Here is a 24981-nt window from a genome sequence, read left to right on the forward strand (position 1 = left end):
GGGGCTTTTCCCTGCTGCAGGTGGGCAAGAGGCTTTTGATCAGGGAAGTGAAGAGTGGCTGGAGGCACTTTCCGTTTCATAGGAACTCTATCACAGACCGTAGGTAAGCACATGGCCCATGCAGTATATGTAGTCGTGTATGTAACACTGCTAAGACTGTACAGCTTGAGGTGCCCAGGGGAGGAAGGGCAGCCCTTTGGGTCCCCTAATGTGCCGACTGTACCTCTGCCCTGAGCTGCGCTTCTATCCGTGGTCAGCCCAGACGTGCTTTAAGTCATTCTCTGTTGCTTTATGTTTTTTTAAAGCAACAACCGGATCTACCTCTTGCTCTGACTAAAGACAAATTCCTGGGGCAGCGTGGCCTTCGAATTCCAGACTGGTCACTGCACATCGTCTGGGTAGCAAAGCTAAATGTTTCTTAAAGGGTTGGCCTAGTGTGGGGGCAGCAGCCAGACAGTGACCACCCCCACACCACGACCACGGACTTTGCACAGTGCCCACCACTGTCCCTCGTTTCCTGGGCTGGAAGATGTGCTTCGTGGCACGGGAACAAGCAGCTGCGCTCTCGGGGGACTGTCCTCGCGGGTGTGGCCGGGCAACCCAGCCCGGTCCCAGGGGACGTGGGCTGGTTTTGAGCCCCTGAGGCAGCTCTTAGGTGCTTGTGTTCAGCCTGGGGCTTAGTCCCTGCTACAGAGTCAGGTCCAGGGCTGCTGGCACCAGGCTGGTGCTGGGAAGGTCTTCTGTAGCCCACCAAGTTTGGCTGGATGCACTGAAGACTTTTCTAGGGAAAAAAGTGAATCAATCTCTGAAATTTTTTAAGCCAATAGACTTTTTCCTTCATACTGTGCCAACTGTGAACCTGCCGTTGTCCGGCCAGTGCTTAGGGTCTGTAGAAACGGGGACTTCTGAACGGAAACATGAGTGAGCCATGAGTGGTCCCCAGCGCTCTGCCCCCTGGCCTGTAAAATGTGTCAACCCTTCTCTGACTGCTGACCCACAAAGCTACAGAAGAATAAGCTATATTCCTTCACCACGTGGCAGTGTAATGGATAAAACACAAGTTTTAAACCGTGGTAAGAGGTTTGTGTTTTATTTTAACTTAGGAAGATAATCAGGAGTAAATGGACATCACTAACACAGTCCTGTTGTAAAGCCGTAACCATCTGACTGTAAATTCTGAGTCCCTGGAGGAAGATCACGGACAGTTCAGAACTATTCCCTGTGTTCTGCTTTATCAAAGTAAATATGACCCAGGACGCCCCTCTTGGCAGATACAGAATAAATTACTCCTGGGCCAGGGCAGAGAGCGAGGTGGCTGCCATCCCGGACGTGCCTCTCCGGAGCTGGTCTCCAGGACAGGACGTGCGCGAGCGTGAAGTGGGCCGTGGCGGGGTTGGGGGGGTGGGGGTGGGACGCAGCCGGTATGTGGTCACGCCCTGTGTTCGTGTATAACGTAGTGAATGCGTGTCATACATGTGCTCTCATGGGAAGCCGCGCAGGCAGCGCCCTGCTTCTCAGATGGTCCCTGCGGTGGACGGAGCCCCGAGCGGCCTCCCGCCGCCCTCAGCACGGGGACTCCACGTAGTCGTTGTCCAGCCCGCGGCGGAAGCGTGCGGTCAGGGAGCGGCTGATGACGATGACGCGGGGCGCCATGCAGTCCTCCCTCCTGTGCAGGACGTTCCAGATGAGCATGGCCGCAGCCAGGGTGGCCAGCAGGCAGGCCCCGATGTTCAGGTAGCAAGACCAGGACAGGTTGGTGTACGGGCCGATTCTGTAGAACGTCACCAGCCCGATGACCAGAACAAAACCTGCGGACGAAGGACAGGGTGAGACAGGGAGCAGGGGAGGCCGCGGGTCCAGCCGTGGGGTCACTCCCGCTTCTCCTCCCACCCAGCCGTGTCCTCCTGGGGCTGAGAGCCCAGCTCCACTCGGTGCTGGTGCCTTGGGGTCGAGCTGAATTTTATGGGACTTTTGGGTCTGGTGGCTATTGCGGGGGCTATCTGCTCAATCCTGACCCTGGATGGTCATAGGGGCTCACGTGCTTCCTGTGACCTGGCAGGTGTCAGGCCACTTCCTTGGCCGCCCTCCCCATGGAGGTGACACTGACACCCACTTCCTCACCCCGAACAGTCCAGCGGTAACTCCGTGGAAGGTCCACTCTGGCTTATAAACGCCTAATTCATTCAAAGTGAAAGCAAACGCAGATATTTTCTAAGTCTTACCTGGAAACAACTCAGATTTGTATTTAACTTAGTTTGAATTCCTGTTTTTAAGAGTTTTCTTATTCTTAGTGTTTGCTTCCAGAGGAAATATTTTCTTTCAAAACCTGAGACGGCGGAGGGCCTGCACATTCGGGGTGGGGGGAGTGGGGGGGAGCTGAACTGTGGCTGAATAGACTCGGCTGGTTCTAGAATGTCCCCCTCACCCACCCGGTCCCCTGCGGGTCTCCCTCCGTCCCCTCTCTCTCCAGGTGACACGGGGGGGTCCAGGACTGTGCACAGCATCCTGTGTGGACTCAGTTAAGTCGGCCATGTCCCCTCTCGGTCAGCTGTTAATACCGTCACATCGTCACTTCCATAGTTGTATCTTTAAGGAGCTCCAAAGACATGATTTTATTAGTTCTTACAATAGGAAAACCAGGATTTCGCACCCAAGATCTGTCAGCTAGGCTAACAGGACACTGATGTTTGAAAGAGTTCAGGTCTGAATCTGGGCTGGAACCCCTGATGGCTGGGACAGGGCAGAGGCCTCACTCCCGTCGCCCCATCCCACCCCGTCCTTCTGAGTCTTGTTGAAAGAAGGCACAACAAGCTCCCTGGCTGGCAAAAAATGCCCAAAGACAGTGAAAACAAGGGAACACATAAAGTACTTTCATTTGCATTACACAAAACACAGGTCCTAACTCCTTCCCTCACTAACGCAAAACTCGGGTGGCACAAAATCGTGGGCAGAGGATGTACTCCTAGCTGGGAGAGAGGAATGCCAGAAGTTTCTTTTTGCCAGTGTGCATGACAAACAGAATTAGTTATTTTTAACAGAAAGGAAGTATCGAGAAGCTTTCCATGTATAAAAAGCTCCACAAAGTACCATAGAGAATTAGCACAGGGATTAGTCACCATCACCATTGTTTAGGACACGACCGGAGCAGTTAAATGTTTAATTCATACTTTCTGGAAGGCGCAGAAATGCTTCCAGAATGCTTGTGTTTCTAGAAAACTCCAGCCTGTGCCCCAGCACTAAGTCATGACACAGCTATTAGAATCGTCAGCAGGCATCACTGCTGCCCTTTGCTCCGGGGCCACGCCAGGTCATACATGATCTGGTTTCCTGAGGAAAGCCAGGAGGCCACAGGGAGTGGGGGACCAGCATGAACAGATGTGCAGATGTCACAGTGCAGGGCAGGTGGAGGGGCTGCAGCGGGCAGTTCGGCCTGGCCAGAGCCCAGGGCAGGAGGCGAGACAAGTCCAGGAGGGGCTGGGAGTCCTGTCTGGACCACGCTGGGCCCCCGAGGGCCTTTCTCCTCCTCAGGCATGTTGGGTTCCAAGAAATTGACTCACCCTGGTCACCACAGCAGAGGGTGGGGCTCCCTGGGCCACCTAGCCAAGGGGTTTGATGATCTCGGGGGAGTGGGGTCGGAGGAGCAACAGGCCACATGGACCAGCCTCCTGGCCTCAGCACAGATCTGCAGCGTCGTCCATCAGAAGGGAACGGGCGAAGGAACTGGGCTTCCGCACAGCCTCCAGGGCCATCGGCTATCTGACATGGGGTTGGTTTGCGTCACTGAGAACAGAAGACCTTGAATTTACTGCAAGGCCGTCCAGTGGAGACTTGGGAATTGTGAGACCCCGACCTGGACAGGGCCTGACTGAGGAAAGCATGGGGCATGCCAGCAGGGCACACACATGGCCCTGGGACCCGTGACCCTCCCAGGACTGCACCCGAATGAGACCCTGCTTGTCACAGGTCACAGGAAACATGACCGGGACCCCACATCAGAGCATCTGAAATGCGCATCCTTGGAGACGAGGTGCTGGGCCACGGGCCACGGGGGAGACACAGCTGCTCTGTGCTCGGTTCAGACAGGCCCAGCCAACGGGCGGCCACCACTGACCGGGGCTGGAGGCAGCGCACATGGGCTTCTCGGTGTCACTTGTGTGTCTCCTGAGTCCTTTGTACATAAGGTTCATAGTAAGGCAGTTAGAATATTCTAGAAGTGCAACTAACTTTACAGTCTTCTATTAACAAGCACTTCCTAAAGCGTGTCACGACTCTGGCCACGTGCCTCTCGTTGCCACGTTCCCACGGCTGCGCTGGTCGCCCTGTGGAGGCTGTAGAGGACACGCTTTAGCGTCTCCCGGCCCTCAAGACACGCCTGGCCTTGAGTCTTCTCACGCTGCGTGCTGGTCCCCCTGCCTTTCCTGGCACCACCATCCTGAGCTCCATCTGCCTGGTGGGAGGGCGCCTCCCATCCTCCTGTCCTGGCCCCTGAGCGCTCAGTTGGGCAGTCACCCACCCGTTGATCCAGGCACCCCCGTTTAGGATGAGGGCTGTGGGGGTGGGGGTTGGGGAGGCGCTGCTCCCTTCAGGTGGGGAACACCCACCCACTTGCCAGCATCAGGGCTACTATGGTTCTTAAGATCACATCGTCCGTTTTTTTGGAAACGGGGCAGGCTGTTGCTTTGTTGCCGTTTTACTCAGCTTATTAACTTCCTCCGTATGTTCAGCTGTACGGCCTACAATGGAGAAGACTCTTTCTTATGTCACAAGATGAAAGAAGTATGAATTCACATGTGTACAGACAGCCGGACACAGCCGGGCACAGCCACCCACGTCTGCAAAACCAGCGGGAAGAGTGGTGGGGGTGACAGGCTGGGGGAACGCAGAGCCTCTTGGAGGGACTTTTTTTTTTTTTTTTTTTGCGGTACGCGGGCCTCTCACTGTTGTGGCCTCTCCCGCTGCGGAGCACAGGCTCCAGACGCGCAGGCTCAGCGGCTATGGCTCACGGGCCCAGCTGCTCCACGGCATGTGGGATCTTCCCGGACTGGGGCACGAACCCGTGTCCCCTGCATCGGCAGGCGGACTCTCAACCACTGTACCACCGGGGAAGCCCTTTTGCTTTATCTTAGTTCAACTTGGAACACGTACAGTCAGAGAAGGGATATGCTTCCCTAACATAAAAAAAAATACATTTATTCCTGCAGTAGGAAAATACAAAGAACTGACTGGAACAGTGGGCCCAGGGGCTGGGCCGTGGGTGGATGTCACAGTGGGGCTGGCTCAGGGATACGTGGACTCTGCCCTGGGCCAGTGGGGGCGGTGTGGCCTGAGCAGATGCATGGGATGCGGGGACCAAGCATGTGCCACGCGGCAATGGCGGAAAGCCACAGAGACGCAGAGAGGCAGCGGCTGCCTGCGCTGGCCGTGTGGGCACATCCTCCTGAAATCAAACTGGCCTTTTACTTTGATAAGGTTCTCTCACCACCGCCAGCCTGAAGTGCAGTTTCTCCATTCTCCTGACGTTCAGGTCCCCTTTCTCCTGAATTTTTCAGTGACATCGCTGTTTGTACAGAAGCGAATCTAAGAGGAGAGTTTTAAGCAAATGCACGGAATTCTGCACGTGGAGTCAATTCCGTCCTCATGAACTTGTTGTTTCCAAAGCAAATAGTCCCTTTCTGTGAGCCGGCGGCTGTGGCGCTGTGGTTCACAGCGCCCTCTCCTCTATTCCTTCCTGCCGGCTTCCCAGGGCTCCACTGGCGGTCACAGGCCTTCCTCTGGAGTGGCCATCAAGCACACGCAGGGCCCACAGCTGGGAAGAACATGTGGCTGAGCCCTGAGCCCTCAAGCAGCACACCTGCCTCAGCATCCACAGGGCAGTGCTGGCCAAGGCCCTGGAACATGTACAGAGCACTTGAGGCTCAGCTGTGAGCAGCAGAAGGTGGGGACAAGTGCCTCCCCCTTAGGGAGAGAGTCTAGGGAAGGAGAAGGTGACACTCTCCCCAGGGTGCGGGGGCAGGACTGGGCTTGGGAAGTGGGCTCAGAAGACAGGAAAGCGAAGTGTCTGGCCCAAGCCAAGTGCTGCTTTGTAGTAAAGCACAGAAAGTGGTACGTTCCTATGAGCAGGTTTGCAAGAACAGCATGATCTCCACCAGCTCACGAGTTGCCAAGACAGACACCGTGCATCACCCCGACTGACCTTTGGGACGATAAAGTCAGCCTTCTCACGGCGCGGAGTAAGCGGCCCTTAGGGTGTAAGTTTTTCATCATAAGAAAAAGTCTTAGGATTTCCAGAAGTGGAGAGAGGAAGCCTGCAGACGTGAAGCCCACAAGGTCCATGAAATGCCGCTCTTGAAATCGTCCTGCTGGGTCTGAGGAGGGGTGGGCCAGGCTGGGGCTGGTGGACAGCTGCTGTGACCCCAGCGAACACAGTGCTTTCACAGGGTGTTCAGCTTATGGGTGGGGGTGGAATAAGGGACTGAAAGGACTTTTTTCAACTTTAAGGTAAATTAAAATCCCACTCGGAAAACTCTGCAAAGAAATTGCAAACTATTCCATGCGGTGGCCTGAGTTCAGTAGAGCAAACCTGGTGAAATGGCTGGTAGTCACGCTGTTGCCCTGCAAGAGCAGCGTTTCCTGGGTTCTCCCTGGCGTCTGGGACAGCGTCCTTTGGAGCCACAGCCCTGAGAAGCGGGGGCCGCCCTTTCACAGACCCGGGCTGGGCATCACGCAAGCGTGGTGGAAACGGCCAGAAATGGCCGTGGGATGAATGGGCAAGCGGCCGGCCTCCTGTCTCCTCCCGCTGGGGTGTTGCTCTCCGGCTGGTCCCGGCCTCCCGGGGAATCCGTGTGCTTCCCCGCTTCACGAGCACCTCTCTCCCCCCGCCCACCCTCTGGCCCCAGCACTGGGGACTCAAGGTTCCCTTGCATAACAGGTACCAGCAGGCATTTCCCCCTCCTGGGACAGGATATCCTGGCGCCCTTCAGTCTCTCCCTGACTGTTTAAAACAGACCAGAGCACAGGAAAAAACCTAACTCTAAAATTAGCAATGTGATAGAAGAAAGGCACAGAGCTGTGTTCTGTACTGTTTGTCAATGAAACAAGTCTAAACAGGGCCAAATGCATTTCCTTTTTGGGCACAGCAGACCCACTGGGGGTAACCGTCGGACACCACGGGGAGAGGGGGCCTGCGGAGGCAGAGGGACCATCTGAAGTGCCACAGGTGCTGCTCGGGGTTTCTGGCTTTTTCCGTGGGCCTCTGCCTATCTGACGGTTTTTGGACAGAGCCTGGTCCAACCTTTCCAGAGGCTGTGCTGGCCTGGAAATAGGAAAGCAGCATGTGCCCCCAGCCCCCACTTGGCCAGGACAGCCCCTGACCCCCAGACCTTTGGCAGTGCCCCCCAACCCCCACCGACTGATGCAAGACAGTTTGATTTTAGTTAATGGGGGTTCCCCTGTTTCCATTTTTTTGGTGTGTTATTTGGAAACAATATTTTGTTCTGAAACAAGAGTTTACAGAAAGTAAGACGTCAGTTTTGACACCAAACCCACAATATTTTTTCTAATAATTCTAAATAAGTGTCTCAAAGAAGTTTCTTAAGAAATGCAATGACAGATTTGATCATCCTGCTAGGAGGAGTTACTTTCAGAATCAAGAGCTGTTACTTTTATTCCTTTAATGCCACTAAAATATCTGTTTCTAATCCAGCTTTTCCAATCACGTTGCAAAATCTTCCACTTCCTTCTTGAAGGGATGGAATTTCAGATGATCCCACGTGAGAGAGGTGGGTGGTTTCAGTGAGGCGAGGAAACTGCTTGATTTACAGCCCTAAGGTCAGCAGAGGGCAGGTGGGTGATTTTCCTACATGTGTGGCATTGGAATGTCCGTGTTTTTCCTCACAGTCCTAGAGGAGGGAGGAGGTGGAGGTCCGAGGTCCCGCTTCATGTACCTGGTTAACTCTCAGAATTGCCCCAGGCAGGATGGGCATTACCCCATTTTGCAGTTGGGTGAACTGAGGTGTGGCTTTGCCCCGTTCACATGGCTGGTAAGCCGTAGGGCCGGACACAGTTCTGTTCTCCTGACATCAAAGCCTGCGCTCTTTCCTAGGCCTTGGCGACGCCCTCCGTCCTGCCCGGCCACAGGGAAGTGACTGGCCTTCTGTGAACAGGGCCTGTTTCCGAGTCCCACCCGGCACTTTCCAGCACGAGTGCTGCCAGCCTGTCAGCTGCATTCTGGAAATTGTGTTTCTCCAGGACGATGAGGGCCGGGATCCATTATTCCCCAAGTGATTCACTCGTATTTCCTGCCGTTCCTCCCGCCGCGTGTGTTGAAACTGCACCCTCATGGTTGGGACACTGCCTTCTCCACCGAGCCGGAGAGGCAGGCGGTGGGCTGGTGACGTCCTGGCCCTTCCTCTGTCCCATCAGCCACCCATCTGACCTTCCCCGTAGGCAGCAGGAAACCTGAGCTCCCAGGTTCCCGTGATCGTTAAACCTGGGCCAGTGAGGCAGGCAGAGGGAGAGGGGAAACCAGCACAGACGCCCCCCCGCTCTCTGGGGTGCCGGGTGGACGCTTTGGGGCTTCCGTGGTCATTGTGCAGAGCCTCCTGGAACAGTTCCATTCATCATCCACGGCGCTGCTGCACTCGCCCTGTGAAGACTACAGTGCCCAGGCCCTGCCCCATTTCACCCTGCAGTCGCCCCCAGAGGCCGAGGTGGCTTCTGGATTGTTTGCTGATGGCCAAAGCCTCGCTGCTCTCTCCCACACTGCCCCCATCACGCTTTTCTGGCCCTAGTGTTGCATGTGCATCCCTGTGTGCTTGGCGGGGTCCTCCACGCTTTGTCTGTGCTTCTTACAGGAGAGCCCTGCTCACCCCAGCCGGGCCCCAGGAAGCTGCATTTATAACCGAGCATGCAGGTCGCCAGCTGGGAACCATGTGTGCCCAGAACTCCCCGTCTGCTAACCGTTAGCCAGGAAGGCCATGGAGGCAGGCAAGGGGTCAGAAGGGCGCCGCCCTCTGCCCATGTGCCCAAGTGCCTGCAGCAGGCTGCTGCACCCTCATGGGAGGAGCGTGAACCCAGGCTGCCTGCCACACAGGCTACAGAGGGGCAGAGAAAACACCAGATGCTGAAGACTTTGGAAAGCCAAGCAGGTCACCGTGAGCCTCGGCACCTTGTCTTAGATGGGAAGGGCTGGGAGGCCTTCAGCAAACAGACAGAAACCCATCTGGTTGCACCTCAGCGCTCCGCCCCTGTGTGTATTTCTGTTTTGCTGCTGCCCACAGTGACGGGTGGGGTGGGAGCGTGACCCACAGGGGTCACCATGACTTTAGAAGCCACAGCCAACCTGCCAGCCCTGACAAGAGCTGGGGATGCGGCTGCTCAGCCTGGCCGGGACCCGGGTGAGGGTACTTACTTGCCAGCTGGAACGCAGCGGCCATGGCCTCCTCCCAGCACTGGGAATCGGGTGACATCAGGGGCAGGCCCGTCAGCCCCAAGACGAAGGTGAGCTGGCCTGCGGCAAGTGCCGCCGTGGCCACCAGGTTGCAGGCTCGCATCATGTCGAACTGCACTGCCGGAGGGAGAGAAGCAGGCGGTCAGCACGGGCGAGACCACTCGAGACTGGGCTGCCTGCCCCTCCCGGGACTCCTCCCTCCGTCTCAGCGAGTCTCACCACTCCCTTCCCAGCCCCCACCTGCCCTTGGTCCCTGAGCAAGGCATTTGGAGGCTGTGCACACAGGGCAGAAGGAGGATGGGGCAGCCCGATGCTTGGACTGCAAAGGTGGGGGCCATGGAGGTGTCATCAAGAGGCCATCAGGGGAGTCAACTTTCCCACCCGTGTGCTGGAGGGCAAAGCCGTCCACCGTGAAGTCAGGCCCCTTCCCCGTGGTCCTTCCATGCTGTAAAAGTGTCCCTGCCCCCCAGGCTTCAGGTGCAGCGCTGTCTGATTCATGCTCTGCGGGCAGGTGGCATTCACATTTAGCACTTGTGGAGTCCAGAGTCTCGTGGGGGCGTTGTGCCGCTTCCTGCCACGGAGGGTCAGCTCCTCCTGCCCAGGGGTCTCGACCTGCTTCCCGCTGGCCTCCCTCCTGCTGTCCGGAGCTTGAGGGGTTTCACCCTTCCCAGATCCCAGGCCTGGCTCTGGACTGTGGTGCAGGGGCCTCGGGCTGCTGCGAAGTCAGAGCAGCCCTGAGGGTGGAGGGGCAGAGGGCTTCTGGAAGGAGAGCCTGGCACCGAGGGCCAAGGAGCATTCCCAGGCAGACAGATGGACGGACGGCACCTCTGCCAGGGCTTGACGCCGCCTGTGACACTCTCGCCTGCTCCTTGCGCGGCCGCACACGCTCCGTGGGCCTCACTGCCGGGTGACCAAGCCCTCATGTTCTGGGTTCTGTTTCAAAGTTACCACAAAGCATAGCTGCAGTCGCTGGGAACCCTGACCCTTTAAAACTCAGGGAGACGAGGAGCCGGGGGTGGGCGGTGCAGCCTGGTGAGCTCAGGGCTTCTGGCAGTGGTGTGGCAGCAGCTCCGGAGCAACTCGAAGAAAGGACAGAGGCTGGGCCAGAGAACAAAGTGGGCTCCCCGCACACAGGCTCAGACCCCTCCTCTCCCCCAAGGCTGGGGCGGCAGGGCTGCTAGCGCTCGAGATTTGCAGAAACCTTCCTGGCTGCTCATGAGGTCTCGTGTCCCCGTGGGAGCAGCCGCGTGGGAGGACACGCGGCTCCTCTGTCAGCACGGGGGCTCCGGTTGCTCGGGCCACAGACTCTGGAACACCAGCTGGCTTCCCATGGAGGCTGCTGTTCATCACACTCTTCCTGCCTTTTTCACGCTGTTTTCTTTGCAACAATTTTTATCCTTCAAACGCCCGTACAGAAGGTCCTGCTACTCTAAGAGGTCATAGAGTTTGGAAGTGGAGGTGGCCTCAGAGATGAGGGCTGTTAAAACGTCATGGGTGTTCACAACACAGGGCAGAACGTGGATCCATTCTGGGCCCAGGAATGTCCTTCCAGTTCCGGGGCCCAGCCTCGCAGGCAAGGAAAGACGTGCACCAACGGGCTGGCCATGCCGGGAGTGTCTGCGCTGCAGTGTGTTGGTGCTGGCACCACGAGGCCCTGCCCTCCCGGTGGCCCCAGCAGCTCTGAGCGCTCAGCCCTATGCCACACACCCTGGCAGCAATCCACCCTCCAAGCATTCGACCTGGGCCGCTGCCTAGTACCCAGTTGCCCGAGGCTGTAAAGGCTGAGGTGGTAGACTCTCCCCTTGGCCATGCCCCCTTTCCCAGCCACCCAGAGGGGACCAGTCCTCACTAGCACCCACCAAGCCTGGACGTTTGACGGGTCCTCACACTTGCTGTGTGCGCGGCCTGGGCAGCAGCACTGGGCTTTGAGGAGCCATGAGAACGTGGCCGTGAGTGTCTGCTGGCTGGACAGTCGCTGTGCCCCTTCCCACCCCAGTGCCCTGTGAGGCTGCCTCCCAGGAGACAGCAGCAGTCACCCCAGGAGATTTAATTACGTGTTTATTCACGTCCCCCCCGGCTTCAGGGCAAGGACACAGGTGCCCGACAGAATGCACAAAACTTAGAGAGATGAAAAGTGGCAGAGAGAACGGGGGCCAGAAAGCAAGACTGACCCCCGTCCTGGGCTGTGAGGTACCTCCAGGCCCCCACCTGATGAGTAACAAAAATCACAGCCGCTGCACACGCCCAGTGAGCCAGTGTGGGGAAGGGCCTTGTCCTCGAGGACGGGACCTGGCGTGACATGGGGGCAGCTGGAGGGCCTGACCCAGGGTCGTCCCCTGACCCAGCATGCTCGGGACACCCTCACTAGAGCTTGTTACGTTGGGGGACGGTGGTGTTGGCCCAATGCACCAAGTGGCTCTGGCTCAGCTCTGCAGGCTCTGCCAGGACTTGGGCACAGAGCCGGCAGGAGCATGGCTGCTGTCCCTGAGAGCTGCCCTGGCCACCTGCATCATGTCTGGAATCTCTAGGGTGAAGCAACACGAGTCTCGCCCCCTCGGTACCCCCACACGGGGCTTGGGATGGACAGACGGAGGTGATTCCATGGTCGAGGCCACCCACTCCTCCCTGTCCCTAGCCTGGCTGGAGGCTGGACCATCGGGTGCAAAGCCTGGGCTGGGGTTTTGCATGAGAGCTGATGAGACTGGGAGCTGTTTTGATTGAAGGGGGCAGCCCAGAAACCAGGCCAGAAGCCCCCAGCTCCGGAACCCCCGGGGCAGCAGTGCTCCGTCCCCGGGAGCTGGTGAGACATCTGCCAGCCCCCCTCCCTGGTCTCAGCCTCGTTCAAGAGAAGCTCCAAAGACATTTCCCTTGTTCTGGGAAAACCTCTGATGCTCAGGGCATCATTAAAGGTCAGCTGCCACAAATGCCGTGTTATGGCAGGAGGATGTTTTAAAAGTTGTTCAGGGGACTTATCAGGTGGTCAGGGAGGGACAGCAAACGAGGGCAGGTGAGCGGGGTGCTCGGGACATGCAGCAGGGTGGCTGTGCGGTCTGGAGGCAGAGAGCGTCCCGGCCTGTGTCTTCCTGGCCTGACCTGACCCGACCCGACTCAACAAGGGGGCGGGGGGACGGATGCCCGGAGGGGGCACCTGTGCGGCATTGGAGGCCTTGAGCCCAGGGCAGGGGCTGGGCTGACGTGGGGCCTCCCCCCGGGGTGGGGGGTTGCTCTGTGGCGGGGGGGGGGGGGGGGGTGCAGTGCACTTGTGGGGTGGGAGAGGTGTGGCCTGCACGGAGCCCACACTAGAGCCCCAGTCACTGGCTTTCACTGCTCCTCAGGACGGACCTAGAGCCCAGAAGGACCAGTCTGACCGGCAGGCCACAGCGACCCAAGTTCAGCTGACCTATCTAGCCTCCCACAGGCCCCTGATCTGAGAGCTCACAGAAGTTCATTGATTCATTCAGGCTCTTTGCCCTTTTTTGTTTGTTTTGTTTTGTTTTTTTGCGGTACGTGGGCCTCTCACTGTTGTGGCCTCTCCCATTGCAGAGGACAGGCTCCGGACGCGCAGGCTCAGCGGCCATGGCTCACGGGCCCAGCCGCTCCACGGCATGTGGGATCTTCCCGGACCGGGGCACAAACCCGTGTCCCCTGCATCGGCAGGCAGACTCTCAACCACTGCGCCACCAGGGAAGCCCCGCCCTTTTTAAGGGAGGTTTTGGCTTTCTGCTTGTAAAGCGGGGGGCGGGCTGGCAAGCCAGCCACTCCCGATGGAAGACACCCCCAGGCTGTGCTGTGAGGGGTCCACGTGCAAAGATGGGTTCACGTTCCCTCGGGGACCTGAACGGAGCCACACGCCTCCTGCAGCCTCAGTCTCTTTGCCTGTGAAGTGGAGGCAACATCCCCCCACTCCCATTCCCTCGTGGGTCAGGATTCTGAGGGCCATCACGCCTGAGTTGAGTGAGGCATGCCCTCTGGAGCAGCCAGCAGAGGCCTGGCCGGAGCCATGTTTTCCTAAGGACAAGTGTTGTATTCAGAACAGGTGATGCGGTCTACATGTTAGACTTGTCTGCAGTTTTAAAGGGTCGTCACTGGGGAGACCTTTGCCCATCGGCTGCTGTTGCCATGTGTCTACACATTAGGTGACAAGCGTTTTCATATTTATGAACCTTCTTTCCCGTACACTCAAACCCTACCCCCCTTTCAAAGTCAAGTTCCCACCTTTCAGAGCTGTAATGGACCCTGTGCCGGATGTGACAAACCAGACAGGACCACTGGGCAGAAGGGAGCCAGGGCCTTGCTCGCAGGAGTCGGCTCTTCTCTGCCCTCTGAAGGCCATCAGTCTCCCAGTCTCTCCTGGGCATCCCACCTACAGGCAGTTCCTGGAGCATCTCCCTCTATGCTGCCCACTGCATTAACGACCCTGACAACTGTGGAATGAAGTCCAAACCCAGCTGCATGTTTTTAAGCTTCTTGTTTATTTTACTCATTAACAATCTTTATTTTCCACCAGGAAAAACATATTTTCCTTGCTTTGGTTAATGTATCCGTACTGTAGCTATGCATGACGGCAGAGAGAAAGCCCCCTCCTGCACAGGAAGAATTCTGTACCAAAGGGGCCGGAGCAGGGTGAGCTTGGAGCTTGGGGCTCGCTTGGGTCCCCAAGAGCCAAGGTTACCCCTGTGAGCAGAGCACCCATCACCCGTCAGCAGATGTGCCCGCATCCACAGCCGCTTTAAAGGAGGAAGGAAAATAAGCAGACTTACGTTTGACGGTGCCTCGCGACTCCTGGAAGCCCGCCGCCTCAGAGCCCCAGCCCAGGGCCTCGCAGTCCCGCGCGTCCGCCTGCCCGGGCCTGGCCCCCGGGCTTGGCCCTCCCCTGGCCCTGTCCAGCCAGCAGGACCGCCACAGCCCCACGCTCCGCCTGCGCCCGTCCTCCAGCGTCTGGTACACCCAGTTGGGGGTGAAGGCCGCCACGTTGTTGAGAATGAGAGAGACGAGGGCCACCAGCACGGCCGTGGCCACCACTTTCTGGACAGTCATTGCGGACTGCGGTGCCGTCCCCTTGTCGTGGAGAAAGTCCCAGTCCCAGTCGGTCAGCTGCTGTCACCAGGGGTGGCTAGAGGACATCACCGCTCATGCTTGGAGGTGTCAGGAAGGCCCATGCGACAGGTGCGGGGGCGCCCGCCTCGCGGCCCTCCTTACCCTCCTTCCTGCACCTGGAGCAGGGCCAGGCCTGAGCTGAAGCCTTCCGAGCTGCCCATCCCGGGGAGGAAGCAGGGGCACCAGCGAGAGTCCAGAGTCGTGAGCGCGCCGTCTTCCTGGGAGGAGGAGGAGGCGAAGAGAACAGAAATCACTTGCAAGGCAGGCAGCAACGCGGGGTGCCTGGGCCTCACTCTCAGGACCAGTGCGGAGCAGGGCTCTGAGCAGGGCCGCTGGGAGCAGCGCAAGTGAGCCACTGGGGCCTCCGCTGCCTGAGCCCCTTCCCGGTGCCTCCGCCACCCAACAGCTGGTCCTGGAAAGCAAACGGGTTGCTGCAGGGATGCGCGTGCGTGTGTGAGTGAGTGTGTGTGTGCCTCGCGCCTGCGTTTTCCCCCGTCTCTCAGCAGAGAGGAAATGGTTGTTTTTGAGGCTGTTTTTGGTGAGCTGGAGGGCGTAGCCAACTGCAACAAATAGCAGCCAGACACTAACAGGATGTGTTTCCTGATAGGAAAGGCAGGGGGGCCTTCTTCTGGAGGCCTGCTCCGGGACCCTCCCCCGCCCTCCCCACCTTCCCTGAAAGTGGAGGCCAGGGATGCCAGCCTGGCAGGCCCACAGGCCCCGCTGTCTGTCTCGACCCGGTGGCTCGGGGTGAGCAGGGCGCTGGTGACCAGTCGCCCACCTTGGGGACTGGGCATCCCCCAGCCATCGGTCACTCCCCCAGCATATGGGTGCCATGCACCCATAGGTGCGCAGCAGAGAAGGGCCAGTGTGGTGGGGAGGCACCCTGGACTCCTCCACCTCCCAGCTGAGACCCTCACCCATACTTGGAGACCCGCCAGAGCAGGCCATCGTCCTTGAGGTGCAAGAGGCTGGGTTCTGGACGAGCCGTGCACCCGGCGAGGCCTGAGGGCCTGGGCCCTGTATGCTCCTGACGGAGTGTGTGTGGGCAACAAGGCCCCAGGTCCTGCACTGGGTGCCCTGCCCTGTGTCGCATAAGCCGTCAGGCTGAGGGGTGCTCAGAGAGATAGTCATCTGCTCTGCTCAAATTCTCTGGGCTGCGACTCATTCAGCCCGGGCCTGTGCTGAAACCAAACTGGTTGGCCCTGGAAGTTCCCGCCCCAAGTTTACATTCCTAAAAGGCAGGGGTCTTTGGAGAATCAAGGTTCTCAAGAAACATCTGTCCATCAGCTCCCAGAGGAATTTTATGTCCTTTGGATTTTTCCCACCAGAGCTTGTAGCAAACGTGTCAGCTGAGTTCTTGCCACTTTCCCTCTTCCCTCGGCTGTGCCAGAAGCGGGGCTGCCCCCTGCTCCCCCTGCTCTCACTCCAGCCGCTCTGTGGGTGGGGAGGCATCTGGGGGTCTGTCAGCTCAGAAGACCCTGTGGGAGGGCACCCGCTCTGAGGACTAGGGCTGGGGCTCCTGTGCACACAGTGCAGTAGATCGCCTCGAAAAGGAAGTTTTCCTCAAAGTTTCCATTAAAAGAGCGTTGATTTCCCTCCTTACTCATTAGAATCGCTTATCCTGAGCCAGTCTTTAAGTGGCTAATTTCCGTTGAAAAGCAAGCAGGGGGTTTCAGGAACTGTAGCCCCTGCTTTGCTTGTCCTGGGAACAGCCCTTGGGCCATCCAGCTCTCTCCCAGGCTGGGCGGGGAGCAGGCCGGGTCACCTGCTGGGGCTCCTATCAGACCAGCCCCAGCCTCGGGCTTGGGTGGAGTGGACAGCTGGGCTGGGGAGGGGGAGGGTGGCCAGCCTGGGAGCAGACCTTGAGTCAGGATGACTGAGTCCTCCAAGGACCCCCTCATCCATCGTGTGCCACCCCAGGGGCCCTTCCTGTTCTCCGCGGTCCAGGTCTTTGGCCCTGTCAAGGCCTCCCCTGCTCCTTCACGCGGACAAGCAGCAGCGTTGTCTTAGAGCAGAGACACACGGGAGGTTTGGACACAGCGTGTATGCTGCTTGGTGGGACGTGAAGCTGGGAGTAGTCAACCACTGCTCCGTCCCACCAGGGTCTCCACAGAGCAGCCCAAGAGGAGGGTCCTCTGGCTCGCTCTGGGAGCTTCTCAGAGGACAAGTCTTTCCCAAGTGTCGGGCCGCTCGGAGCCCATCTGCCCCTCACTTGACAGGGTGCAGACGCTACCAGACAGCAGGAAGCGCTCATGGCTCTGGCGGGGACTAGGCGGGTGCCCACATGGACTTTCGGTTGGATGCACAGACCCCAGGACTCACATGGGGTAAAGCTGCCCACGGAAAGGCTGTCGGGAGTGGCTGGCACCCTGCTTCCACGCTGCTCGCCCAGGGGCTCCTTGAGAACGGACGGGTGGAGTCCGCAGTGACTCACGCATCCCGAGGGCCACCAGCCGCTCGCATCCCAGAAGTTACTTACTGGTCTGTTCTCCTCAGGGCTCTGGGGTCATCAGGGGATGAAGCCCCAGGAGGAGGGGCCCCAGAGCATCCTCCCTCCTGCCAGCATCTATTCTCAGGGAGGCCGTCCTGGGTCTGAGGTTGTCCTGGGACCTGCTAGGGGACGGGCAGGAGCCCCCATCAGCATTGGAGGGAGAGAGATGCTAGAAACCTCCAAACAAGGAAGGAAGAGCCCGGCCCAAGCCTGTGCCAGGGGTGTCAGAGGGCAGCTCTGCAGGTCCGTCCCCAGGCCCCCCGCCTCCATTCAGCACATGGCAAGGCCCACCTGGGTGTCATGCTTGTCCTTGGAGTTGGGGGACCCCACTCCCCGCCTGACCCAGAGGCTCTGTGTGAGGGTGGAGGGAGCACCAGGAGTTCAGCCTGGGACAGAGGTGCCAGGTGCCGGGGGGGAGAAGCAAATGTTCACTGAGGGGCACGGTGGGGCCTGGCAGCCTGCACAAGACACTCTCCGGGGTCTTCACGGGACCCCTTGTGGCCGAGGGAGGGAGCCTGCTCAAGGAGCAGGCCCCAGGGCCAGCCGTGAGAGGTACACCAGCCCCTGCACCCCCGGGACACGGGTGTCTCACCCGTTTTCTTCCCGGGAGGCCATGTGGGCCCCAGTTTGCCACGTTGCTCTGTGGGTGAAGCTGTTGGGCTCGCACACAGCCCCCTTCTCAGAGACCATGTGTCCAGCCGGGTCCCCGTGCTGCCTAGCACGGGTCTTGCTGGGGCCCGAGTCATGGGAGCGGCAGCTCATTGGAGCCACGTGTCCTTCACTGCAGCGAGGCAGTCTGGGAGAACATGGCGCGCATGTGCGTGAAGACTCAGCGGCTGGATGTCGCCAAGGTGTGCCTGGGGCACATGGGCCACGCACGCGGAGCCCGAGCACTGCGGGAGGCTGAGCAGGAGCCAGAGCCAGAGGCCAGGGTGGCCGTGTTGGCCATACAGCTGGGCATGCTGGTGAGTGGGCACCACCCCGATGGGCAGGCCAGCCTCCCACACACAGTGTGTGCTTGTCTGGGCCCTTGGGTTGCAGGGAACAGAAACCCCCTCAAACAAGCTGAGGCCAAAATGGGGGTGGGGGGGAGGGAGCCCCCTGCAGAGCCCCCGAGGCCACTCCACTCCACGCCGGTCCCCTCCCTGCCTCCTGCGTGTTTGCAGAGCTCACGGCCCCTTGTACCCCTGTGGCCCAGAGAGGCCGATGGAAGTCGCAAGAGATGCAGGCCGAGTGGCCGGGCACAGCTCACTGTCGGGCTGGGGACAGTCGGGAGCAGACACCCACAGGTCTGATGGGGTCTGGGTGGAGCTCAGACCCACTGGCTGACGGGCAGGCCTGCCCTCTCCAGTGTCGTCTTGACCATCCCCGCGCATGCCCCAAAGTGTCCATCCCACCCAGGGTGTGTTGTGGTCTCAGTCGTGGGCGGGTTGATGGCCTGGCCGCCCTGCCGCCTGCTACGGTGGATCCCTGGTGACTTTTGGCTGCTGTTGGGGGCATCATCGGCGCCAACAGGCACACTTCCTTCCCTCAGGAGGACGCGGAGCATCTGTACAAGAAATGCGGGCGCTACGACCTCCTCAATAGGCTCCTGCAGGCAGAGGGCCAGTGGCAGAGGGCCATTGAGCTGGCTGAGCGACACGACCGCGTGCACCTGCGCACCACCTACTACAATTACGCCCGGCACCTGGAGGCCAGCGGGGACTGCAGCCTGGCCCTCAGCTAGTGAGCACGGGCGGGCAGCCAGGACCTCTTGCCTCTGCTGCCCCAGTGAGGGGGCCTCGGAGGTTCTGAGAGGAAGATCCGGACCAGCACCATCTTGGTGGGAGGGCTTTGGGGGGGCCTGAGCTCTGTGCTTTAGGAGGACCTGCCAGGCTCTGGGTCTCTAGGCCGCAGCGCTGGTCGGGCCTGTGCCCCCCGGACAGTGCTAGTGGTGGAGCTCTTAGTCGGGTGCACAGGCCATTGAGCTGCAAGCTGAACCAGGAAGTGAGCGGCGCTTTCTCTTCTCCCGCAGCTACGAGAAATCAGACACGCACCGCTTCGAGGTGCCACGGATGCTGGCAGAGGACCTGCAGGCCCTGGAGCTATACATCAACAAGATGAAGGACAAGTGAGTGGCTGGGCCTGGGAGGTCTTCCCCCCAGAGCCTCACACGTGAGCTGGTCCCCAGGGCACCGGGCGGGGGCCTCCCCCAGGGACCTCACTCGGGCTCATCCACCCGGCGTCCATGTCTCCTGGCTGCTGGTGTGGGACCCAGGGCTCACTTTGGCGGGAGAGGGGCCTGAGGGAGCACATGCGGCTCCTCGCAGGACCCTGTGGAGGTGGTGGGCCCAGTACCTGGAGAGCCAGGCCGAGATGGATGCCGCACTTCGCTACTATGAGCTGGCGCACGACTACTTCTCTCTGGTCCGCGTTTACTGCTTCCAGGGCAACATCCAGAAGGTAGGAGCCCCGGAGGGAGGTGGGCTGCTTGGCAGAGGAGGCTGCACGCAAAACCCCTGTCTCTGGTGTCTCTAGGCCGCAGAGATAGCCAGCGAGACCGGGAACTGGGCGGCCTCCTACCACCTGGCCCGCCAGTACGAGAGCCAGGACGAGGTGCGGCAGGCCGTGCACTTCTACACACGCGCCCAGGCCTTCAACAATGCCATCCGCCTCTGTAAGGTGCGTGCCCAGCCCCTGCCAGCGCCTCCGGGTGGGGGAGGCTGCTTCCCACCTTCTGTTGAGAGAGTTTCAAACAGAAGGTTAGAGACTCATGTCGTGAGTGTTATTCCCCTACCCAGGCAGGTGTCTACGTCTCACGCCTCACTCTGCCCAAGTGCGCTCGGGGACGTTCCCTGCTATCCAGGCTCCTGAGCAGCAGGGAGGCTGTTCACGCCTCGTACTCAGTAGACCTACCTAGGAAGCCATCGGGCGCTTTGCATCCATAAAAGTGTTCCAGCCCAGGGTCCCACTTCAAGAAAAGTCGAAAAGGCGGAGAGCCCTCATGTCAGGTAGTTCCCCAACGTTCTGTGCTCCCACAGGAGCACGGCCTGGATGACCAGCTTATGAATTTGGCCCTGCTGAGCTCCCCCAAGGACATGATCGAGGCCGCACGCTACTACGAGGAGAAGGGCGAGCAGATGGACCAGGCGGTCATGCTGTACCACAAGGTGAGGCCACCCGCTCCAGGCCCCGGGCACAGTGGGGCGCCCAGACGGTGCTGCTCAGACCTCCCCCGCTGTCCACAGGCCGGCCACTTCTCCAAGGCCCTGGAGCTGGCCTTCGCCACACAGCAGTTTGTGGCCCTGCAGCTTGTGGCAGAGGACCTGGACGAGAGGTCAGACCCCGCCCTCCTGGCCCGCTGCTCCGATTTCTTCCTGGAGCACAGTCAGTACGAGAAGGCGGTGGAGCTGCTGCTGGCCGCCAAGAAGGTACGGGCCCTGCGGGCAGGCGGCCACCCTCACCAACCACGCTCACCAGGAAGGCCAGGCCGGCCTGTGCGGGACTCGCCGCCTGTTTCCAGTCATAGCTAAGGAGTCCACTTTCTTCTGTGTGTGTGTTGTAAAGAGCACATAACGTGAAAGTTACCATCTTAGGGGTTTCTGAGTGTACCACTCAGTGGTGTTAAGCACATTCACGTGTTCGTGCAGCCGATCTCCAAGACCCTACTGGTCTCGCAGAACTCAAACTCTTCCGGCCCCTGGCACGCACCCTCCGCCTTTCTGTCTCTCTGAGCGTGAGTCTAGGGACGTGTGCCAGTGGAGTCGCTCGTCTTTGCGACTGGCTTTTCGCCCGAGCATAGCGTCCCCCAGGCCGTCCACGCTGCAGCGTGTGTTGGAAGGTCCCTGCTGTTTGAGACTGAACCGTATCCCTCTGCACGGACAGACCACACCTGGCTTGTCCAGCATCCACAGGTGGACGTTTGGGTTGCTTCTACCCTTTTTTTTTGGCCACACCAGCACAGCTTGTGGGATCTTAGTTCGCCAACTAGGGATGGAACCTGGGCCCTCGGCAGTGAGAGCGCAGCGTCCTAACCGCCAGGGAATTCTCTCTACCTTTTGACCGTTGTGAATGAGCATGAATGTGCGAACATCTCTTCAAGACCCTGCTTTCAGTTCTTTGGGGAATTTACCCAGAGAGGGAAGTGCTGGGTCACATGATAACTCTGCTCTAACATTCTGTGGAACCGCCACACTGTTTCCATGGCGGCTGAACCATTTGATGCTCCCACCAGCAGAGCACCAGGGTCCCAGTTTCTCCACATCCTCCGCAACACTCCCTGTCTTCTAGTTTCTGATAGTAGCCGTCTTAATGGGTATGTGCACTAATCTTCCTTAAGGAGAAAAATTCCCCTTGATGGAAACTGAATGGAGATATAGAAAATGGTTAGTCACCCAGAATCAGCCTGTCCTAATTGGAAGATCTTTTTTCCTGCAGCCAGAATCACGCTTGCAGTGTGGTCTCTCATTATGAGTGATAGGAGAATTCCTGAGCAAGTGAAAAGGCACACACACCACTTACTTGGTTAGAGAGACCTACTGACTGGCCTCCCCTAAGGCCGCTTCAGACTGACTCTGACCCCAGGAAAAATACCACAGGGCTTCCTCTAGTTAGATGAGTGGATTCTGTAGTTTTACAGTGAAAACCAGATAAGCGAGAAGAGCCGAGAAAAATCTGGAAAGAAGAGTATAGCAAGAGGTGATTAAACCTCCCAGATCATAAACTATATCAGTGCTAGAATAATTGGGGTTTAGTGCGTGATCGGGCCTATAGATCAGGAGGAAATACTAGAAAATCCAGAAATAGAGCCACATACGGATGCACATTTACATGTGGTGAAGGAGCATCTCACAACAGTGGGGATGAGCCCTTCGGTGAATGGGGTGGACACACCAGGTGGCCACTTGGGAAAAGTGAAGTTAAACCCGTCTCACCTGCTGCGTCTGAGGAAACTGCAGGCAGGTCAGAGATCTAAGTGCATAGGGAGGCGGCCCAGTGCCACCAGAAGCCACATGTGTCTCGTATGACCTTGAAGGAGGGAAGGCATTTTCTAAATACAACTCAAAACCCAACAGCCATAGTGGGAAAGACTGATCAATTTGACCAAATACAAATTTGAAAATAGCACATGGAAAACACAGCATAAACAAAGCAAAGATGAATAATAAAATGGGAGAAAATGTATTCTACCTATATCCCGAAAGGCCAGTCTTCTTAATATGTATAGAGTTTCTATAAACCAATAAGAAATCTACCAACAACTCAAGAGGAAGGACAAAGAATATGGTCAGTTTGTTTTAAAAAAAGGAAATCTGGATGGTTCCTGAATGTCCGATACACAGACTCACTCATATCAGGGGAATACAGATCAGACGTGAGGAGATGCCATTGTTTGTGAATTAGGCCAGTAAAGTAAAAAGGCTAGAAAACCCGCCAGGTTGTAGTGGGAAACAGTTGTGCTCAGGCTGCGGGTAGGAACATGGCAGTGGTGCCTGCCACAGGTGACAAGCACATCTTCCTTGGTCCAGTGCTTCCTATCGTCAGCAGTCATGCTAACAACACACTTATACACGAGTGAGTGGCATAGGCACAAGGACCTCCGCACCTGCAGGACCACCCCTCTGAGTCTGGGCAGGATGCCCTGCAGGTTCCCAGCACAGCCGTCAGCAGGGCAAATCATCTCCAAGATATAGTTCTTTTTCTTCCCAAGACACATTCTTTTTTATTAATCCACAATGGGCTGTTTTATTTATTTTTTTTAATTTATTTTATTTCTGGCTGCGTTGAGTCTTCGTTGTTGCGCACGGTGTTTCTCTAGTTGGGCGAGCGGGGGCTACTCTTCGTTGCGGTGCGCAGGCTTCTCATTGCAGTGTCTTTGTTGCGGAGCATGGGCCTAGGCGTGCGGGCTTCAGTAGTTGTCGCTCGCGGGCTCTAGAGCGCTCGGGCTTCAGTAGTTGCAGTGCGTGGTCTCAGTAGTTGTGGCGCACGGGCTTAGTTGCTCCACGGCGTGTGGGATCTTCCCGGACCAGGGCTCGATCCCATGTCCCCTGCATTGGCAGGCAGATTCTTAACCACTGAGTCACCAGGGAAGCCCCCCAAGACACGTTCTTAAGTGAAGAATACATAATTTTTCTTGAATTTTTAAGGAAAGTTAATTAAATTAATTAAACTCCTTACTTTGAAAACTTGAAAGGAATTATAGAAGAAAATTAGTTTCTGGTCTCCTTTTCCTCCCACAACGAATATAACTTCCTTTTGGGCTGCACGTTTCCTTGGTTGCCTCTAGAGTATCAATAGCAAGAGAAGGTCACGTGCCCCCACCTGGCCGCACTGTTCCCCCCACCCCCACCCCAGGAGGCGGGGAGGTGTGGCTCTCCCCCAGGCCACAGGTGACTGCCCCTTGGTTTCTGTGGCCCTTCTCAGTATCACGAAGCCCTGCAGCTCTGCCTGGAGCAGAACTTGACCATCACTGAGGAGATGGCTGAAAAGATGACGGTGTCCAAGGACTGCAAGGAGCTGTCTGAAGAGTCCCGGCGTGAGCTGCTGGAGCAGATTGCCAGCTGCTGCATGCGCCAGGGCAACTACCACCTGGCCACCAAGAAGTACACGCAGGCAGGGGACAGGCTGAAGGTGAGTGCGACCCGGCGCATGGGTGCCCTGTGGGATGAGCTTCCGGGCAGGGTTCCGAGGGCGCCTGCCAAGACTTTGCAGCCCAGAGCTCGCTTGTCCTGAAGACACACCTGCAGCGTCGGGCGGGAGCTCTGTCCACCTTGCCAGGAAGGGGCCAGCCCGGCTCTTTCTCTGTCCAGGCCATGAGAGCACTGCTCAAGTCTGGGGACACTGAGAAAATTGTGTTCTTTGCGGGCGTCTCGAGGCAAAAGGAGATCTACATCATGGCAGCCAACTACCTGCAGTCCCTGGACTGGCGGAAGGACCCGGAGATCATGAAGAGCATCATCAGCTTCTACACCAAGGGCCGGGCCCTGGACCTCCTGGCCGGCTTCTACGATGCCTGTGCCCAGGTACCGACCCCCCACTTCCAGGGGCCCCGGGTGGATGGAGGACCCATGGGTCCTGACGCCTCCTCCTGCAGGTAGAGATCGACGAGTACCAGAACTACGACAAGGCCCACGGGGCACTGACTGAGGCCTACAAGTGCCTGTCCAAGGCCAAGGCCAGGAGCCCACTGGACCAGGAGGCCAGGCTGGCGCAGCTGCAGAGCAAAATGGCACTGGTGAAGCGCTTCATGCAGGCCCGCAGGTGCGTCAGCCGTGGGGCAGCACGGCACTTCCAGTGGACATTCTTCTAAGGAACTCCTTGGACAGCTGGACAGGAAGGGCAGGGTGTGCCGTTGCTCTATGCACGTCGGGGCTCCTCTGGTTCCTGCAAAACCAGGCCGACTCTTGGGGGGTTGTTCCAGAAACAGCCGAGACCTTTGAGGGAGGAAAGTGGTGGTCAGGGGAGGCAGGTTGGTGTCAGGAGAGGCTGTGTCTGAGGGGAGCCCGGGCCTGCTCAGGTGCGTGCAGGGGTCCAGCAGATGGTTCTGGGGAGGGGGCCCATGGGGTGGAGGCTCGGGCAGCACGCCGCCTGTTTTAGGACAGGCCACAAGTCCAAATGTGTCTGGGGTCTTAGTTTTTACTTACTGGCAGCTAGTCCAGTGCTTCCAAGACCCTTGTGTGGACAGCAGGGCTCAGCTTCTGCCAAACCAATGAAAGCACTTTGCTTATCTGAGAAGAGGCTTTCCAAAAACTTCCAAAAACATTTTGAATGCTGTTTATGGAGTGGGGCTCTTTGAAGGGTGCTCCCCCAGTCAGATGTGTAGCTTCAGGAACGTCAGGGCTGCAGGAGGGAGGGGGCTCAGCCACAGGGCAGGGTGCTTGGACAGAGGGAGGGGAATGCGGGGGCCAGAGGGCCAGCCTGTGGGGGACTCACAGGGCCTCCTGGTCCCACCCCCACCTGCACGCAC

General features: G+C 58.2%; 2 protein-coding genes across 2 annotated transcripts in view; one reads left to right on the forward strand and one right to left on the reverse strand.

Annotated features, from left to right (window-relative positions):
* Nucleotides 1–24981, forward strand: part of IFT140 (intraflagellar transport 140) — a 66132-nt gene that overhangs the window by 35157 nt on the left and 5994 nt on the right. Inside the window, exons 18-27 of the mRNA XM_065892770.1 lie at nt 17824–18001; nt 18571–18761; nt 19051–19146; nt 19346–19478; nt 19554–19697; nt 20057–20185; nt 20264–20446; nt 23439–23645; nt 23825–24037; nt 24109–24275. Of these exons, the coding sequence (XP_065748842.1) occupies nt 17824–18001; nt 18571–18761; nt 19051–19146; nt 19346–19478; nt 19554–19697; nt 20057–20185; nt 20264–20446; nt 23439–23645; nt 23825–24037; nt 24109–24275 (1641 nt within the window). The remainder of the gene's footprint in view (nt 1–17823; nt 18002–18570; nt 18762–19050; nt 19147–19345; nt 19479–19553; nt 19698–20056; nt 20186–20263; nt 20447–23438; nt 23646–23824; nt 24038–24108; nt 24276–24981) is intronic.
* TMEM204 (transmembrane protein 204) lies at nt 1564–14485 on the reverse strand. Its single transcript, XM_065893573.1, has 3 exons — nt 14209–14485; nt 9410–9565; nt 1564–1808 (listed from the first exon to the last, which is right to left on the reverse strand). Exons 1-3 carry the CDS (start codon nt 14483–14485, stop codon nt 1564–1566), a joined length of 678 nt encoding a protein of 225 aa, XP_065749645.1.

Source organism: Phocoena phocoena, chromosome 15 (assembly GCF_963924675.1).
Source record: "Phocoena phocoena chromosome 15, mPhoPho1.1, whole genome shotgun sequence".
Taxonomy (NCBI): domain Eukaryota; kingdom Metazoa; phylum Chordata; class Mammalia; order Artiodactyla; family Phocoenidae; genus Phocoena; species Phocoena phocoena.

What these genes read in the sequence shown, in the direction of transcription:
- TMEM204 (XM_065893573.1), bottom strand. Translation starts at nt 14,485, where the DNA reads ATGACTGTCCAGAAAGTGGTGGCCACGGCCGTGCTGGTGGCCCTCGTC. An exon ending in GTCGCGAGGCACCGTCAAAC is followed by an intron (nt 9,566 to 14,208) that starts GTAAGTCTGCTT and finishes TCCCTCCGGCAG; the next exon opens with TGCAGTTCGACATGATGCGA. An exon ending in CGCTGCGTTCCAGCTGGCAA is followed by an intron (nt 1,809 to 9,409) that starts GTAAGTACCCTC and finishes CTTCGTCCGCAG; the next exon opens with GTTTTGTTCTGGTCATCGGG.